The 18,624-nt window shown below is 43.1% G+C and overlaps 1 protein-coding gene across 1 annotated transcript in view; it reads left to right on the top strand.

Moving 5' to 3' along the window:
• BCL2 (BCL2 apoptosis regulator) overlaps positions 1-17,681 on the top strand; it is a 214,259-nt gene extending 196,578 nt beyond the window's left edge. The window contains exon 3 of the mRNA XM_074355177.1: positions 15,603-17,681. Within this exon, the coding sequence (XP_074211278.1) occupies positions 15,603-15,644 (42 nt within the window). The 3' untranslated portion in view covers positions 15,645-17,681. The remainder of the gene's footprint in view (positions 1-15,602) is intronic.
• Positions 17,682-18,624: the final 943 nt, after the last annotated feature.

The following is an 18,624-nucleotide window of genomic DNA, read 5'->3' as shown; positions in this document are numbered from 1 at the left end:
CATTCCAGAATAAAACCAAAACAAATTATTTTCAAACAGTTTAAAAATGTGAACACTCACAAATGTTTAGAACAAAGCCCTCTTGAGAGTTAAATTCTCAAAATCAGTTTCTATGCTGGCTATGTGAAGTTCATTGCTACATCTATAGATTCATGAGATCTCTGTGATATATCATTTGCTAAAACTAACAAATAATATATTCATTAGTATTTAAACCTATCTAAAACTGTTTGTTTTTTAATGGGGTCTACGTATTTTTAAAATCAAATTGTTGGGTAAATCAAATTGTGGTTTTCCTTTGACTTATCCAAAGATTTTATTTGCATTTCTGAATTGAACCACAACTGGTAGTTACCCTTGGCACTTTAAAATTGCTGACCCCATCCCAGACTCTAGCAAGTAATTAAAGGTTTATAAATTAACAAGTACAGGTCCAGGAGAAACTGATATTTAAAGGGAATGATTCCTTTTGTCTTATGAGTAAATGAAAGAAAGACATTCCCAAAGTAGAATACATCCCGTTAAAAAGTGACAATATTTGTGAATATCTGGTCTATGTATGTAGGAAATAAACTGCAGTGTCTCAAAGAGACTATAGCCAAATTAGGGACATGTAATACATCCATATAAGAACAATGCCATTAGGAGTATAAAGTGCCCAGTCCAGGAGAGAGTCCCCAAGGATGAGAGTGGCCAGGAAGGGCTTTGGAGGGGCCAGAACCCACTGCGAGACTGCAGGTTCAGTGCCATCTCCTTGTAGAGTTTTCACCTCCTGCACTTGGCCCAGCCAGACTAGCCCCTTTCCTCCGCCGACTCAGTCAGTCCCTGTCTTCTGAAGATTTTCATGGCTCTTTGAACATGTGTTTAGTTATAACGCTCAAAAATTGTCCATTTATTTATTCAGTAAATACTAGGCACAGAGAATACAACCAACATGGTTCCTGTCCCTGAAGCTTACCGTCTAATCAATGCATTGCTATTTGCTCACTCATCTCTTCCATGGGACTAAGAGCTATGCAGTGTCCTCAGCATGGAGGGCAGAGCAGATTGTGAACGTGCCAGGATGGAGTGGAGGCTAGAAGATTAGAAGTTAGCACGGCTGTCCAGCCAAGAGGTGCTGGAAGCTGGGATCAGAGGGATGCAGTGGTGATGGGAGAGAAGGGACAGTTAAAGAAGAAGATGGAAGAGTGAAGGGACTTGTTCCCCACAAGCAGTAGGGAGAGGGCGAAGCCAACAGCAACTCCAAGGATGGCTTTCCCAAGTGGGTTCGTTTCTGTACTTGTTTTCTTCCCTAACCCTGGGCACTGCTAAGCCTTTTAATTTACAGAATTAACCATGTGCCAGCCTGGTTATTGTGCATAAGCTTGCCTCTTCTATAGTAAACTGTAATTCTGCAATACAGGGCAAGGCTCCTTGACAGGTCAACATGGAGGGTCCCTGGGCCGTTCTAGTTGGAGTACTCTAGTCGGGTCGCTCTGCGCATACGAATCATGGTGCATTTGTCCCAGCCCTTCATGTGCACCTGAGCCACAGATCTTAGTTAATGCAGAGTTAGAGGTGACTCCTAGGGGGTCAGCATGACTCAGAGGAGTGGGACATGAGCAAAGTGATGGGCTGAGTGGTTGTAAGGTAATAAATTTTTAAACTTAACTAAACCCTAAGTCTGAATTCAGGACACTGGTTGCCTGAGCAACAGAGAGGTTAAAGCAGCAATAAATTATGGCTGGTCTTATCAAACAGAGCTGTTACCGTTTAACAGCAGGGCACTAGCACCCGCCATCCATGTTGATTGCCAAACACAATTCAGCATGGAGAAATGATCTGCAAGTTCGTATCAAAGGAAAACAGAAGACCATCATCAAGGTCCGAGCTCTGAGCAGACCCTAATCTCAGAGAGCTTAGAGAACAGAAGACCTAAATCCTAATCTCTGCCCTTCCTAATCATGTGACCTGTGAGGAGGCTCACTTTGCCCCTGGGAACCTCAGACTGCCCTCCTTAAGGGAGAGATGTTGTAAGGCAGCGGACGTTCATAAAAACATTCTAAAAATGGAAAATGTGCTATAAAGAAGGTACTGCTATCTCTCAAAGCTGAAAAACAAAATTAGTTGAGGAAAGGCAACAATAAAGCTATGATATTTTTAATAAGAAATACCTGTCAGCCAGAAGTTTAGATGAGTGAGATTATCTGAACAAAACCCCACATTTTAAACAACTGTAAACAATCATTTTATGTTAATACTCATTCTTGGCCTTCGGAGAACCAGTGTCCTGGGTAAATGGGACATTTCTGGCATGATCCTAGGTGGAGGGTCACAGCAGCATAGTCACATTCCTTGGTCTGATTCCCACACTTGATTAGTTTTGCTGGCACACAACCTGTCACACATGTGGTGCCTTGCCGACCCCACACTACTTTGTGTACAGTGTCCCTTCCTGCCTCTGGGCCCACGTATGGGTTCTCCTCTCAGGTCAGACTGATTTCTTCATTGTCCTTCTCTCCTTGAAGACCAGATTAGAGCATCAGCAACTCAGTGATGTCTACTCCATTTAAGCCACCTTCACTCAGTAGTTGCAGTGCTGTCTTGCTCTTTGTCCCTTGAAATAGGCAGCAAGCTCTTTGAGGAAGGCCCAGGAGGGACCCCGCTTACTGCTGTTTACACCATACTTCCCAGGAGTCTACCTTGCACAAGCTGGGACTCATTGTCTGAAGGGGGGAGGGGTGAAGGAGATGCAGAGGACTTTGAACTCATGTATCTGGTAATCCCCGCAGGGCTCAGCATGGTGCTGATCCCCAGCACTTCTTGAGGAGGAGACTGCTTTCTTTGGTCTGGAGGAACCTGGAAACACACATGTATCAGGTATTTACCAAATGTGTGGAGTGAGTGAGCTGGGCTGCTAGGGAGGACGCTGGGTCAGGTGAAGAGGTGAAGAGGTGAAGCTGGTGTCATAATAGGGAAGAACAAATCTGACTCTGTAATAGATCTGTTTCTTATACTTTAACCTTTGTATTCTATTGCCTGTTAATCACTAAAGGGATGTTACCTATAAGCTAAAATTATATATAATGGCCCATCTCTGGGAACCTTGCCTCCCAGGTGATGAGCATTAAGCTAAAATACCTTTGTTTAGTTCACAGGACACATCCTGACCAGGCCCACCTGAGAATGACTGCAGGAAGGAAGAAATTAACGCATCCCCTCCAGAGGCTGACCGGAATCAGGAAATGTTTGACTTTACTCCCTCCCTTTTTAATATAAAAGCAGCATGAATTCTAACTCAGGCAAGGTGGTTCTTTGGGACACTAGTCCACCATCTTCTTGGTTTGCTGGCTTTCCATATAAAGTCATTATTCCTTTCCCCAGTAACTTGTCCCTCAATTTATCGGCCTGTCGTGTGGTAAGTAGTATGACCTTGGACTCAGTAACTGTGTGGCTGCATACTCTCCCCTTCTGCATACCCTGACCAACTAGGGCACAGGGACAGGGACAGGTATGGGGAGCACCTACATCTAAAGATGTGCTGCCCATCTAAAGATAACCGTGGAACAGAAGAATATGTGCCAACCAAATGGCTAATTCCATTCTCTTTCCCATCCCAGATGTAATAAGGATTCAAAGACCAATAGCTTCTGACTAAAGTGTTTCACCAGCAAGTCCACATGCAGTGAGCCACATCTGGAAGGTTCTCCAACAGAAGAAAATTTGATTTCTTGTCCCTCCTGAATTTTGTCTTCCTGAATTATACATTCATCTCTGTCTCCCAGAACACCACTGGGAGAAGTCCAATCCATATCAATAGCTCTCAAGTCTGAGTAACCTCATTTGCCAATATATTTTTTTTAAATTCAGGTATAATAAACACAGTAAAATGCATAGATCTTAAGTAGTCAGCCCATGAAGTTTTGACAATTGTATATGGCCATGTAACCACCACTTCAATCAAAATATAGAACATTTCTATCACTTAGGAAAATTTCCTTGTGTTCCTTTCTAGGCAGTTCCCACTCTTACCCTCACCCCCAGAGACAGTCACTTTCTGATTTATATCACCACAGTGGGATTTGTCTAGTTTTGCATTTCACATAAAAGGAGTCATACAATTTGTATTCTTTGGGTTCTGGCTTTTTTAGCTCAGCATAATGTTCACCTACGTTGTTGCAAGAATCAATAGTTTGTTCTTTTTTATTACTGAGTTGGAGTTCCATTGTATGCTGTACCAGAATTTGTTTATCTAATCTGTTGATAAACATTTGAGTTGTTTCCAGTTTTTGTCTTTTATGAAAAAAACGTCTGTGAAGAGTCATACACTAATCTTTATGTTCCCACAGTTTCATTTCTCATGGGGAAATACATAGGAATGGAACGTCTGCATCACTGGGTTAAACATACATTTAACTTTATAAGAAACTATCAACTCATTCCCCAAAACTATGACACCATTTTACATTCTCACCAGCAATAGATGAGTGCTCCAGTTAGTTGCTCTACATTCTTCCCCAGATTTGGTATTGTCCATTTTTTTGGTTCTGTTTTGTTTTTAGCCAGTCTAGCAGATACAAGATGCTGTCTCAGTGTGGTTTTGACTTGCATGATGACTGATGACAGGGGACGCTGAGCCTCTTTTCATGTCTTACGGCCATGAGTGCATCTTCTTTTGTGAAGTATCTGCTCGTCTTATTCATTTTAAAACTGGATTGTTCATCTGTTTACTGTTGATCTGTAAGTCTTTTATATAACCTAGATTCAAGTCCTTTGTCAGATATTTTTTCTGCAAATATGTTTTCCCAGTCTGTCTATGCTTATCTGTTCATTTTCCTACCAGTGTCTTTTGGTGAGCAGAAATTTTTTATTTTGATGAAAATTGAGTTATTTTTTTCTTTGATAGTTAATGATTTGGGGGTTCTGCCCAAGAAATCTTTGCCTACCACAAGATTATGAAAATAGAGTCCTATATGTTCTTTTAGAAGCTTATAGTTCTAGATTTTATACTTAGGTCTGTAATTCAGCACAAATTAATTTTTATTCATGGATTGAGGTAGATTGAGGTTCTTTTTTTTTCATATGGATATCTATTTGTTCAACAACATTTATTAAAAAGACTTCCCTTTCCCCATTAAACTGACTTGGCACCCTGGTCAAAAATCAATTGACTATATACGGATGGTTCTATTTCTGGAGTCACTAAACTCTAATTTTTAAGCAACACACTCAACCTGGAGACTAGGCCTTTCAAGATCTCCTAAATTTCAGCCTTTCCTTTAGAGGGAGTGATAGAGAATCCTTGGTTTTGATAAAATAAAGCACATGCATGTTAAATTACAGTACTTTGGGGAACAGTGTTTTCAGACACCAAAAGTAAGTAACAAGCCTGACCCTTTCCTTGAAGGCAAGTTGGAGTGAAATGGAGGTTGAGGTTAATTCTTCTCTGTACAGGTGTCCAATTTCCATGTGATATCCAGGTGCCATGCCAGATGGAACACAGGGATCCCTGCATAGGCCAGGGGTCCTGACCCTCTCCAGGCTGCCCCCTGTAGCCATTCCCCTCAGAGGTGCTTGCAGCTCCGTGAATGTTACCAGCTTCTGTGGAACACGGCAGTGGATATTTGATATTTTTGCCTACCCAGCATATGTCCCCTGCTTCCAGCAACAACACTTCAATTTCTCTTTGGGAAGCCACCCCCCGTTACCCCAAGAGATGTGGGGTTAATAAGTGATTGACCAGGCTCCTGACCCAAGTTCTGAGCCAATTCAGAGCAAGGACAGTCAGCCCCTGGGACCCCTCTCTGGGAAGTTCTGTCTGCGGGGCTTCAGCACTGCAGACCCCCTACTTAGGGGGATTATCCTGCATGCAGAGAATCTGCCGGAGAATGAAGCCAGCTCGGTGGGCAGCGGAGCCACGAGAGAGATCAAAAGAGACGAGGCCCTCCGGAGCAGCGGAATTCAGCCCTGCCTGAAGCTAGGGCCACAATTACGTGAGCCATGAGGCTCTCTTTCACTGTCAGCCTATTTAAGTTGGATTCTGCAGTTGCAGTGAGAGTCCTTAATAATCCACAGCGTGGGCAGCCCAGCAACCTCTGCCCATCCCAATCGAGGGGTATTTCTCTTCTTTTCCTTACAGCTTCCACATCTACACCCCACTTCCAGGACAGGTCCCTTGAGAGGAACAAAGTCAGGAAGAACCCTGTCTTGGAGGACTTCCCACCTTCTTACCTGCTGTGCCGCCCACCTACTGGGAAGAAGGGTTAGGAAAAGTCACAGGAGGATGAACACATCTCCGCACGTCAAACTGCCCTCTAGATCTCTTTCTCTCTCCTGCTTTCTTATCATTGATACCTTTTCTCTCCTTCCTTCCCTATCCATGTAATCCTCCTCCCCAATAGTCTTGCTTTTAAGCAGATACAGTGGATGAATGGCTTTCTTTGAGCCCAGTACTGTCTGGAATCATAAAACATGGTCCCTCCCCTTGGAAAGTTCAGGTGTAATGAAGGAGAATTTGGAGCTAGGAGAGAGTAAGTGAGGGAGCCTCACTTACTGAACCCAGAGGGAGGCTCCCTCTGAACCCACTTTGAATTTGAAGAAACTAATGATGCCATTGAGAGAGTCCCTGAGGGAAGAGGAGGGGCCAGCGGACACGGAAGGCAGGGCTTCAACGGTGGTGGGACATTCAGAGAAAAAGACCGGTAAGCGCAAGGTTCTGAAGGAGGAGACCTGAGAGTCCATTACATTACAGAACATCTTTGTCAAGCAATACCTGCGAGGTGATCTAATCTGACCCAGGTAGCTCCTTTTATTTCTTTTAAGTAAAATTAAATCCAACCCTAAGCCTCAATTTCCCAGTGTAATAAATGAGATAACAAAGCCAACAGCCCCACAATGTGCTAGAGTCAGGGCCCTCCCACTCCAAGGTCCTTCAGGGTCTGCCAGAGGAGCTTAGCTCTTACCTGCTTTAGTAGTTTTGGTTACTCGTATGATCTTATAAAATAAATCTCTAAATAAGTTTGAAAACCTAAGAATTAAGTTCCTTTCCCTCAGTGTTAACATAATTTCTTCCTTCTTTTGAGCCTGATCTGCCACCCCTCCCCCTAGCCCCGATTTCCGCCTTTTTTCCTAAGGTCTCCTTTGCTGCCTTTGGGACATCAACTCACACTCCTGGGCAAAAGAAACCCAGACTGGTCAGTTCAGCTGGACCTTTATTTTGTGCTTTATCTCCAGCTGCCCGCAGGGTCTCATTCCCAGTCCCAAGGGAGTGAATTCAGCCCTTTCTCCACCACACTGATCCCAAGTCCCATGGTGGCCTGCGCAGAAAGGGAAGGCGAGGGAATTGTCTGGGTTCCAGCACCCAAAACTTGCTTGGTACACTGGAGAATGGAGAGCCACTCTGAAAATAATTTGTTTCCTCCTACTCCAAATCTGTCCCCCAAACACTATGAGGATGCTTCGTACTTTTCAAATGAAAGTGGTCTCACAGCAGCCAGGGCTACTGTCACAGCATCCCCAACGCTGGTCTTACCCTTGACCAGCCTTAACTTGTCCTCTGAAATAGGACCGATTCTCAGTTCAGACTGAGAAACAAAAACAAGACCCAGCAGCGTATTTGCCCATAAAGCCACAATAAGAATTCCCGTTTCTACGGAAGGTGAATTCACTTCTGGCACCTAAAGTTGCTTATCTGGTTCTTTCGAGTTACAGCATTCAGTTCATTCCCAGATATGAATCAAACCATCAAGCATTTTAAATCTCAATCTACTGCCAGGAACAAAGGTCAGAAACCAGCCCAGGTGAGCTCCTTAGAACGCACTCTACCCCGCAGTCGAACTGCAGCCTCTTTCACCTCTTCTCCGGACAGCGTATTATTTTTCTCTTATATACATGTACGCTTTAGCTGAAACGTTTGCAAGTAAGCTTCAGAAATCAACACTCACCCCTAAACACTTCAGCACACATCCTGAGACTCAGCCACAACCCTCTCATCACATTGAAGAAAATTAACCTCGATTTAATAATATCTGATGTATGGCCCATATTTAAATTCCACAAGAGTCCTCAAGATGTTTTTTATATCTTACAAAGTTTCATCATACAGTAGAGGTTCATAAATTATTTTTCACTTTCTTAGCTCTTTAAGTTATAAATTTTAAATTTAGAATAGTCCCTTTGCCTTTTTGCTTTATCTCGTCTGTTTTCTATTATTTGGATTTTTTTAAAGTTCACATCAACTGTCTTATAGAATCTTCTACCTCCTACAGCTGTCTGATGATTAGATTCAGGTTAAACATTTGGGGCCAGAATGTTGTACAAGTGATGGGTGGACTTACTGTATCACAGCAGAAAGCAGGTAAACTTACTTGGGCTGTCCCAGTGCTGTTTGATTACTCTGTAGCCAATTTATTTAAAAAAAAAAAAAAAAGAACAAACCACACAGTAGACAAATCTATATTTTCAAACTGCCTCCATGTGCAGTGAAAGCCCAGTGTATCTTTCAAAACAATCTTCAGGAGCATCAGCTTTTGTGATTTTTAAATTCTTCCGTAAGTAACAAGCCTTCTCTATTACTGTGAAGGGGATGTATAAAAAGCCTGTGAACTAATGCTGGGTACCTTTCATAGAATCTGAAATTTCTTCTATCAAGACCAAAACCAAACCAAACCAAACAACAACAGCAAAATCAGAAAAACACAGTCTTCACAAGCTGTGAGTTTTCAAGCCAAATTCCAACCTGTGGCAGATTGCTAAGGACAGGAGGCAGTGGGGTTGCAAATGCTGCCTCTGCCCTAATTGGGGGATGGTGATCGGTCACCTTACCCAGGCTCACCTCCCTCACCTGATGGGAGTCCTGCCCCCGCAGTCAGTCAAGGCCAACCAGGAGACCCGGGGCTAAGCTGCTGCTCATATCTTGGAAACCGTGTAAACAAACATCATTGCTGCCAGCTGAGAAACAAGGCAACCTCCAGCCCCAAAGCAGGCTGGGGTCTGGGACTGTCTTATTTATCTTGGGATCCTAAGCCCGTGGCAAATCACCTGGCTGTACTGGCGCCTTGAGATGGATCTGTTGCGACTCCTCCAGCAGCCCAGCATGACCCTTGTATGAGGTATGATTTCTGGGGCTGGAAATGGCTTCTCCGTGTCCCCCAGATCTTTCCTGTCTGCTACAGCTGCAGAAAACCCCGATTTTGTGCTTGATCCCATCCTTTTGAGAGCCCTGTTACAATACCTCTGCCCCGAGAAGCCGTTTGCCTAGTGAGCTGGGTCGTATGGGAGCGTGTGAGGGCCTTGAGGGGGTGTTGGGGACAATAAATTTCAGGTTGGGTGCCCTTCTTGATAGCAGCAGTGGGACTAGTTTATGGCTGCTCGAGCCATCTCCCTGACTCCTGCCATCTTGCTAACTGTCTTTGGCTGTTTTGTAGCTCCTTTCTTCCTCTGTAAGCTGATGGTTTTCCACAGTGCTATACTTTGATTCCTTTCTCTTTCTCTTGTGTGTACCTACCAAAGGGTTTTGTTTTGTGGTAACCCTGAGGCTTCCTTGAAACATCTTAAGCAATAGAACAGTCTGTTTTAAGCTGATAGTAACTGAACTTCCATTGCATACAAAAACTCCACCCTTTTACTCCCCACACACAATTTCATCTTTTTATATTACGTGTCCATTAACAAAGTGTTGTGACTATAGCTATTCTTAATCCTTTCTGCTTTTAACCTTTATACTAGAGTTAAGCAGTTAACACACTACTACATTACAGTATTAGAGCATTCTGAATCTGACTATATACTTACTGTACCAGTGTGTTGTGTATTTTCGTATATTTTTATGTTACTAATTAGTGTCCTTTCATTTTAGCTTGAAGAACTCCTTTCAGCATTTCTTGTGAGGCAGGTTTAGTGGTGATGAACTCCCTCAGCTTTTGTCTGTTTGGGAGAGTCTTTATCGCACCTTCATTTTTTTAAAATGAAGGTACTGGGGATTGAACCCAGGACCTCGTGCATGCTAAGTACGTGCTGTATCACTGAGCTATATCCTCCCTCCTTCACCTTCATTCCTGAAGGACAACTTTGTTGGCTAAAGTATTCTTGGTTAGCAGTTTTTTTTTTTCTTTCAGCACTTAAATAGATCATCTTACTCTCTCCTAGCCTGCAAGGTTTCTGTTGAGAACTCCACCTATAGTCTTATGGAAGTTCCCTTGTATGAGAAAAATTGTTTTTCTCTTGCTGCTTTTAAAATTCTCCTTATCTTGGATTTTAAACAGTTTTATTATAACATGTCTTGAGAAAATCATTTTGGATTGAAATTATGGGGTGACCTCCTAGCTTCATGAACTTGGATGTTCAAATCTCCTCCCAGGTTTGGGAAGTTCTTGGCTATTATTTCTTTAAATAACCTTTCTGCCTCCTTCTTCCTCTCTTCTCATTCTGGGATTCTAGTGATGTGTAGATTATTTCTTTTAATGGTGTCTCATTGGTCCTGTAGATTTTCTTTATTCCTTTTCATTCTTTTTTTTATTTGCTCCTCTGACAAGATAATTTCAAGTGATTTGTCTTTAAATTCACTGATTCTTTCTCCTGCTTGGTTCAGTCTCCTGTGAAGCTTTCTATTGAGTTCAGTTATTGTATTCTTCAGTCCCTAAATTTCTGTTTGGTTCTTTTTTATGTTTTCTGTCTCTTTGTTGAACTTCTCACATGGTTCTTGTATTGTTTTCCTGATTTAACGAAATTGTTCATTAACCTGTTTCTCTTGTAGCTCTCTGGGCATCTTTAGAACCATTATTTTGCATTCTTTGTTAGGTAAATCCTGCATCTCTATTTCTTGGGGGTCAGTTACTGGAAATTTACTGTGTTCCTTTGGTGATATCATGTTTCCCTATCTTTGTGATGCCTGTAGTCTTGTGCAGGTATCTGGCCACTTGAAGAATCAGTCACCTCCTCTAGGCTTTAGGGACTAACTTCAGGAAGGAAAGACCTTCATCTGCTGCAGATGAAGGCGCACTGGAGCTTGCTGTGCCCCTGGGTCTAGTGGTGAAGGGCACCAAGTGCAGGGGTGTGTGGTGGCTCTGGGTCCAGGGAGCATGATGTCTTACTGGCTTGGCCACTGGGTTCCAGAGTATCAAAAACTGTGTGGTCCTTGGTGAGCACTTCAGAGGGTCCACAGTGGCTGCAAGGGCTGTTAGGGTCCTCAGTGGCACCTCCAGGTCCAGCAGCTAAGGACAAGGGCGGGCAGCTGTGGTGGCCAGAGTGTGATATGCGCACACTCAGCTGCAGGGGCTTGCGTAGCAGCAGGGACTGGGTGCACGCAGTGGTGGGGGCCAGGTCTGGTAGCAAGGGCCGGGGCCAACTGCGGGCACACTGGCAGCTGTGAGGGTCCTGGCTGTCAGCATGCACTCCTGCAGCTGCCACAGGCATGTTCACAGCAGTAGGGGCTGGCTGCAAGCAAGTTCAGCAGTCTGGACCAGTGATAGGAGACAGGGCTGGAGCTGCAGGGGCCCTGGCTGTTGGCATGCACTCCTATGATGGCAGGGTCTTGCCATGGGTGCATGACAGTGGATGCCAGTGACAGGAGTTGGACCAGGGGCACACAGGTGCATAGCTGGAGGGGCCAGCTGCCAGTGAGCCCAGGGGTGCAGGCCAGTGGCAGGGGACAGGGACAGACCTGGGCCCTCAGGTGGTGGTGGAGGCCCTGGCTATCACCATGCACTGCTGTGGCTATAAGGTCTCCCCACAGCGGACCAGTGACAGGGCCAGGCCAGCAGGGTGCAGGTACACAGCTGGAAGAGCTAGCTCCAAGTGTGTACACAAAGGTGGAGGTCTGCCACGGGGATCTAGGCTGGCGTCTCATACTCATGCAGTGACAGAGACCTGGGCTGGCCACCGGTACAGATCCAGGGGCTCAGACAGGGGCAGGGTAGAGCGTGAGCAGGGAGGATTCAGTCTTCCAGCATCTGTGAACGTGAATACCTGTGGGGTAAAACTTGTGAAATCTGCAGAGGGTCTTGACGGCTGTGCTGGTCGTTGGTCTCCTCTGCAGCAAAAGCTACTGGGAGCCTCTGCAGAGCAGGTCACAGGGAACTGTGGTCCCTTCCAGTAGACCCTGTTCTTCTCCCTTGATCCTAGCCATCTCTGTAAGTCTCAGCTTGGCTGGCTTCTGGGTCAGGTGAAACCAGAGCAGAACATTTGTGTGGTGCCCTGAAAAGCTGGGGAGGCCGCTCACTCACCCGCTCTGCCTTTCCCGACAAGAGGAACTCTTTCCCGCGGGGAGCTCCCTCTGGGCACTGGGCATGGGGGATGGATGGTTCTTCCTTCCCATTTGGTGAGGTTATTATCCTCAGGTGTATTTTCCCACCATGCGGCTGAAGTTTCTTAAGTGAACTCCTGAACCCTCCCAGAGCTGTTTTTGTCTGTGGATATCTAATTATTGATGTTTGTGAGTAAACTGAGGCTGGGATCTTCTACTTTGTCACCTCAGTCTTGCTGGTGTTTTCATCTTTGTGTTAGAAGAATTATGGGGTGGGGGAGGGAAAGAAGATTTTTTTTAACCATACTTTGAAATGGTTAGAATCTTTTTCTTTGCTGAAGTTTCAGGCTTATAAAACGGTTTTCAGGAAGAGAACTAATTTGTCTAAATAAGTTTGAGTGCGTGTGTCTTATGACTTTGAATTTGATCACAGCTTTATTCCGATCAACCAGATAGAGGGGATGTTTTCTGTTTGGGCAGCCTTTTCCAGACTTACAGCATCTCCCCATAAATGCAGACCTAGTTCTGTCACACTTGATGGATCTTTCAGTCCACACAGCTCCTTATCACTGCTTCTCATTTTGGGGAGATGCAATGTTGATAAGAAAATGGGCTGCACATTCAGTCAATGATCATAACATAAATATGCTCAAGTTGTATAAATAAAACTGCTTTTAAGTGAACTATATTTTTCAGCTTCTGGCAGCAGCAACTTTAGCAAATGCTCTTTGGGGAAATGACCTCAATAAATATTAAATTTGAAAAGAGTTTTGTGAACTCAGACTCCTACATGAAGTCAGAGAAGACAGACTTTATTGAAAATCTGTTTGCAGCTGCCGTTTCTGTTTTCAAGGTAATGAGCTGTCCAACTAATTGAACTTGAGATTCACCTTTCAGTTGTGAATCCAACTGCAGAACCAAAAGACAGGCAGGTAAATGTGAAATGATGAGCAGTCCTGTTGAAGGAGAGACATCCTTTGTTCTGTCGTTTGTGAGCCCAAGAGCTTCATGTCCTTTGTAAACCCCCCGGCAGTGTCTCAGAACATACAAACCTCAAAGCATCTCAGGACTGTGCTTCGGAGAGAGAGCAGGAAGGGAGGGAGGGAGGGTGGGAGAGAGATTCTTTTAACTGCACTTCCCCCTGTTTTCGTATACCACATGAGAAAATGGTCTTCATGTGACAGAATGAATTAAAGAGGCCTGCGTTCATTCTCTCTGCCGTTGACTCTGAGGGAAGCTGAACAGAGCGGTGGTAAATAACTATATAATTGAAATCGCCTTGCTTTGTATTACCTTAGGAGTGGCTTGTTTTGTAGACACTTCAGATTTATTGAGACAGATTACACCCCTGTGCGTAAATCACTTTGTAAAAGTAAAGCAGGCAGTTTTCCATAATTCCTTCCAACCTCCAGGGTACAATGTAATCCACTAAAGCAGTAATTTACTATTAAGTGGGACCCTTGAGGCAACTTTTTCCTGGGGAATCCTCTTCTCGTTGGAAGACTCATTCATTAGGCTACAATAAAGAAGCGGCCCTCTCTTCTCTCTGCCCTTGTCATTCTCTGTTTACACATCTGAAAGGGGAAAGTCCAGGCTCCAGGTTTGGAAGGTAGAAAGTTGGGTTTTGTGTTTCTGGCATGAGGAGGGGTTATCTATTCTCAGGAAAGACAGGAGGCACCACAGGAAGGAGGACACCATCAGTCTCAGCCTTGAATCTGGCAGGATTCACCGCCTTCAATCATCTGGGCTCTATTTGCCAGTTGGAGGAAAGGCCAGCCCAGGATGCTGGCACTCAGGTTCATTATGACATTGTGAATACCAAACACTAGTTCTTCTAAGACATTTAACTTCATTTCTGCTTAATTTAGGACGTGGCTGTATTTTAAATGTTTTGAATCATATTTCCAATTTGCAAAAATATTAACAGCCAGTCGGTCACTTAATCCTCAACTGCTAAAATGAAGAAGTAGAATTTGGGGGGATGAGAGTTAAGCGTTTATGAAATTGTGCATAGATGTTATGGAGACCCATTTAAGAATTGGTGGCTTAATTTCATTTAAAATGTAATTACTTTTGGCCTTTGTAATTTTCTTCCTCTTTCATGGACAAAAACAAGAATTCCACAAACAATACCAGTCAGTGGAACCTAATATTCAAGAGAGGATTTGGGTGGTTCAAGATGAAATTAAATCACATGCTTGGATAGGCTGCATTAGAAGCCACCTCCAAGCGTCATTCTTGATTTTCTAGTTCCTTGTCCCTGCAGCAGCAAAAGGGGTGCTCCTTCTTTCCTTCACTAGCCACTGGTTTAATTGTCACTCTGACTATCAGTCTCCTAATAGCCCTGTAACCCTCCTCTCACTCCTAGATTTTTCTATTTCATTATTAAGTCAACAGGATTTAGACCATCTTTCTCCTCTATAAAGGTCTCTTCTGTGGCTCTACAGTTTTACTTTTGAACTTAGTTTCTTCTCTGTAGCAGCTTCTCATTATGTAATTTGAAGATTACTCAGGATTGCACGCTCATATTCTCCATGAGATCAAGGTTCATATTCCTATTTTAAAGAGCTGGGAAACACTTCATTAAGCCGCAGTAGAGGGGTAAGTTGGTAAGAGCTGTAAAGTACATCTCCATTGTAGCAAAAGGTCTAGAAAATTGTGACAAAACCATATGTAAAACAAGCTCTGATTTGTAAATTTGTCCAAATCATCCCTCTGCCCTGTAGTACCCTGGACACCCTGCCCCATCCTGTTCCCTTTCAGGAGCCGTGCAAACCTGGGACAGGCTGTAGACAAAACACCTGAACGGGGCTCTCCTCCCCATCCCACAGTTGGCTGAGCCCTGCAGAGGAGGTGAGAGGCCGTCCTCTAGTTCAAGCAGCCACCTTTATGTGCCAGGAGTTTTCCAAATCGCCCCACAAGTGACTGGAGCTCATGTTTTCCTCTGGCTCCCCGTACATGTAGAACCAGCACAAACATGACTTCAGCAGGGCAAACAGGCCTGGTGACATCACTTGGTTGCTGTCAGCAGAGACTTTACCTAGAGTTTGGTGGTGTTGCTGCATTGGGAAAATAAACCAGTGCTTTCCGACTCGGAGGAGGCAGATCCGTGGATGTCTGAATTGCTTTTAGATCTTTGCGAACAGTTACTACAAGCCTAGTATTTTTCAAAAACCTAATAATACAGCAGTGCTTTACATAATTGCCTTCTCGAACATTCGTAGAAAACTATAAATAGTCCCCCTTAATATGCACAGAAGTACTTATATCCCAGATGTTCCCATGGTGAAGGGACTGGAGCTGTAATTTCCACCTATTTCAGAAGCACAGAGACACGGAAATTTGACATGCACGTTATTTTCTTTTCTTTTGCCTCCTACAGATTCCCACACCCTGCCCTCCAAGCTGCTTCACGACAACCTGATCACCCTTGGCTGTTGAGCTCAAGGGCACCTGGAGTGATTCTTGGGTGTCTTCATTCCTGCCGAAATACACCTCAAGCACAGCCCTCCTGGGAGAAGTGCTCTCACCTCTGCTCCAGGAGAAGTGTGTTTCGTGGGTCCTTTGCAACCTTGTTCTGTTTTAAAGACCGTTGGAGGTGGACTGAGCTGTCTTCCCAGTGTTACCTGATTGGCTGCTTTTCTTGACTGCTGGGTTTTCATGCCAACTTACAAAACCACTGACGTGTGAATCCAGCAAAGAGTCTTTCTCCACAATTTGGGTTAGAAACTTGACCAATAATTACCTGGAACTTTTTTTAGGCTGACCCAAAATCTGCAGTACAGGCATACCTCACTTTACTCCGTTTTTCACAAATTGAAGGTTTGTGGCAGCCCTGCCTTGAGCAAATCTGTCAGTGCCTTTTTTCCAACAGCATTTGCTCACTTTGTATCTCTGTGCCATATTTTGTTAATGCTCTCAATATTTCTAACTTTTTTCATTATCATATTTGTAATGGTGATTGTGATCAGTGATCTTCAATGTTACTACTAAGAGTCACTTAAGGGTCAGACGATGGTTAGCATTTTTTAACAATAAAGTATTCTTCAATTAAGGTGTGTATATCTTTTTAGACATAATGCTAGTGCACACTTAAGACTACAGTATATTGTAAACATAATTTTCATATGCAATGGAAACCAAAAAATTCGTGTAACTCAATTTATTTTGATATTTGCTTTTTTGCAGTAGTCTGAAACCAAACCAGCAATATCTCCAAGGTCTGCCTGTACTATTTCAGTAGACTCATTGTCTACTAGAAACAAAAGTATATTTTAAACCATTTTGGCCCTCAATGCATCTTCAAAGGCACCGTGGACCTGATTGTTCCCAAGCTTGGGCATGTGGTTGGAGAGGGTACGGGCTGGGTAGCATGGAAGAAGGGTCTGGAGCCTCTGGGCTCACCCATAAACTCTACAGGATGACAGAAGGGCCGTCTTCAAGCCTTCTGGGTGGTAGGAACTCTGTCAGGTAGATCAGTATCAGGAAGACTCCCAAGGAAGCTGGGGATCTGGGGCATGTATTTTCATTAACCCAACTCTTTGTACCTCTTCTTGAAAGTCTTCATGCCTCTGAGCGGTAGACACTCCAGAGCTGGGTTAACGCAAATGGATTTCCAGACCCCCAACCACCTTCGAGATCTGCCTGGTACTGATCTTCTCTGAGAAAGGACCTGGTCTCCTGTGCCAACCTCCCTTTCTAAATGCTCTTCTCCCTCTTTACAGAAGAAAAACATGCTTCTCAAGATGTCTCAGAATGTAAGAATCAGAGTTCCAAACCAAGGGCAATGTGACATATTGGTGCTTAATCAAGCATCATAAACTTGCCGTCTACACATATTTCTGTTAAAGGGAAGCATAGCTCCAGAGTTGAGGTTTTTAGTCCAAGTCAGGTGTTCAGACTTTTCTAAAGACCTCTCCTTCCAGATCCCCTTACCACAGACAAAGCACTTGCCTCTGGAGGGAAAGCAAAGCAGAGGGGAAACCTGGGCGGCAGGGCAGGCTCTATGCTTTCTCTCCATTGCTCTCCGTGAAGTGAGAAGTCATCCCAGAGACACAGCTTAACACATTCACTTGAATTGAGAAAGGAAGGCAGACTCTTTCTAACAAGAAGCCTAAGTCTAATTTGGTTGACTGACTGGACAATAGAGAACTGACTTTTTAAATTCACTTACATGACAGCCAATTTCCAAAAATTAAATGAACTAAATGATCACTCCAATGTTTGAATAAAATAGATTTAAAGTCCTTGGTAAGCAAATAGCATTTTATCAAAAATGTCTTATTTTAAAGGCATACTGAAATTAACAGTATTTAGATTTTCCTAAATCTTTCTGGTAATATTGGGTGAAATAAAATGCCTAAGTGATAGATAAGTGTAATTAATCATCATTTAGTCTTAATATAGCCTTTTTGGTTGTATTTCCCCAAAGTTGAGAAACTAAATAACTCCAATGAGTGGATAATAAATATTTTTGTAAATTAAATGGTTTCCTTGGTTTTTATTTTTTATTTTTTGGCTTTTAATAAAAGCAAGGGAGGATCTAATTCAGCTGTCAGCTGATAGATTAATAAAGATAATTTTTGAAAATAGATTAGTATGTGAGTTTTGAAATATCTCTTGGAAGGAGTTCAAAGAACTGAGTGCCCTTCCTGTAACAAAATGCTTACTGTTTATTTATGGGAACAGAAAGTTGTAGAACTTACGTGTGTAAAACTGAAAAGTAGGAAGATAATTGAAGCTGAACCTTGTCTTACTCTAACAATCTGTAATCTTCATCTATGGATGAATCCATTTCTTTAAGAGAAGCGTTTCCAGTAACATTTTACTTTTATATGTAACAATTATATATCAACATTTGCAATATATTTATGTTGTTTTGATCAACTGTGAACTAATAATAATTGTAGCAATAACTCAATCCAGATAAAAATGAATTCTTAGTGCCTTAGGGTCACTGGAAATTTAAACAGTTAAAAATTCCAATTTGAATGCATACATCTGTGGCAGAGAAGCACAATCGGGTGATCAGTTACTCCTTTGAAGCATACAGATTTTACACTGGGATAAAATTCCGTGGGAGAAGTAGAATGGAAACATGGGTTCGAGAAGAAAAAGGGAAGGACACGGACATTCCAAGCATTAAACAAGAGCAGTGTTCACATCCTTTTCTAAATGAATGATGGAGATTTTCAACTCTTGTGTTACTTAGACTCCATCACATATGTTTAAGAGTTCTGATCCAGTTTGCTTTTCAAATGCCAATATTTACAGCGCACTAGAAAGTACTTCTTTTCTGGCTATGGTAGCTTATAGTGAAAAATTTAAACGTCAACCAAAGCATGTGTGAGGAGTATCTAGTTTTGTTTTGTTTTAATTATTACATAAGCCCCAAGAAAACATTT

Source organism: Camelus bactrianus, chromosome 30, assembly GCF_048773025.1.
Source record: "Camelus bactrianus isolate YW-2024 breed Bactrian camel chromosome 30, ASM4877302v1, whole genome shotgun sequence".
In the NCBI taxonomy this organism is placed as follows: Eukaryota; Metazoa; Chordata; class Mammalia; order Artiodactyla; family Camelidae; genus Camelus; species Camelus bactrianus.
This window is presented reverse-complemented; position numbering and strand designations above follow the sequence as displayed.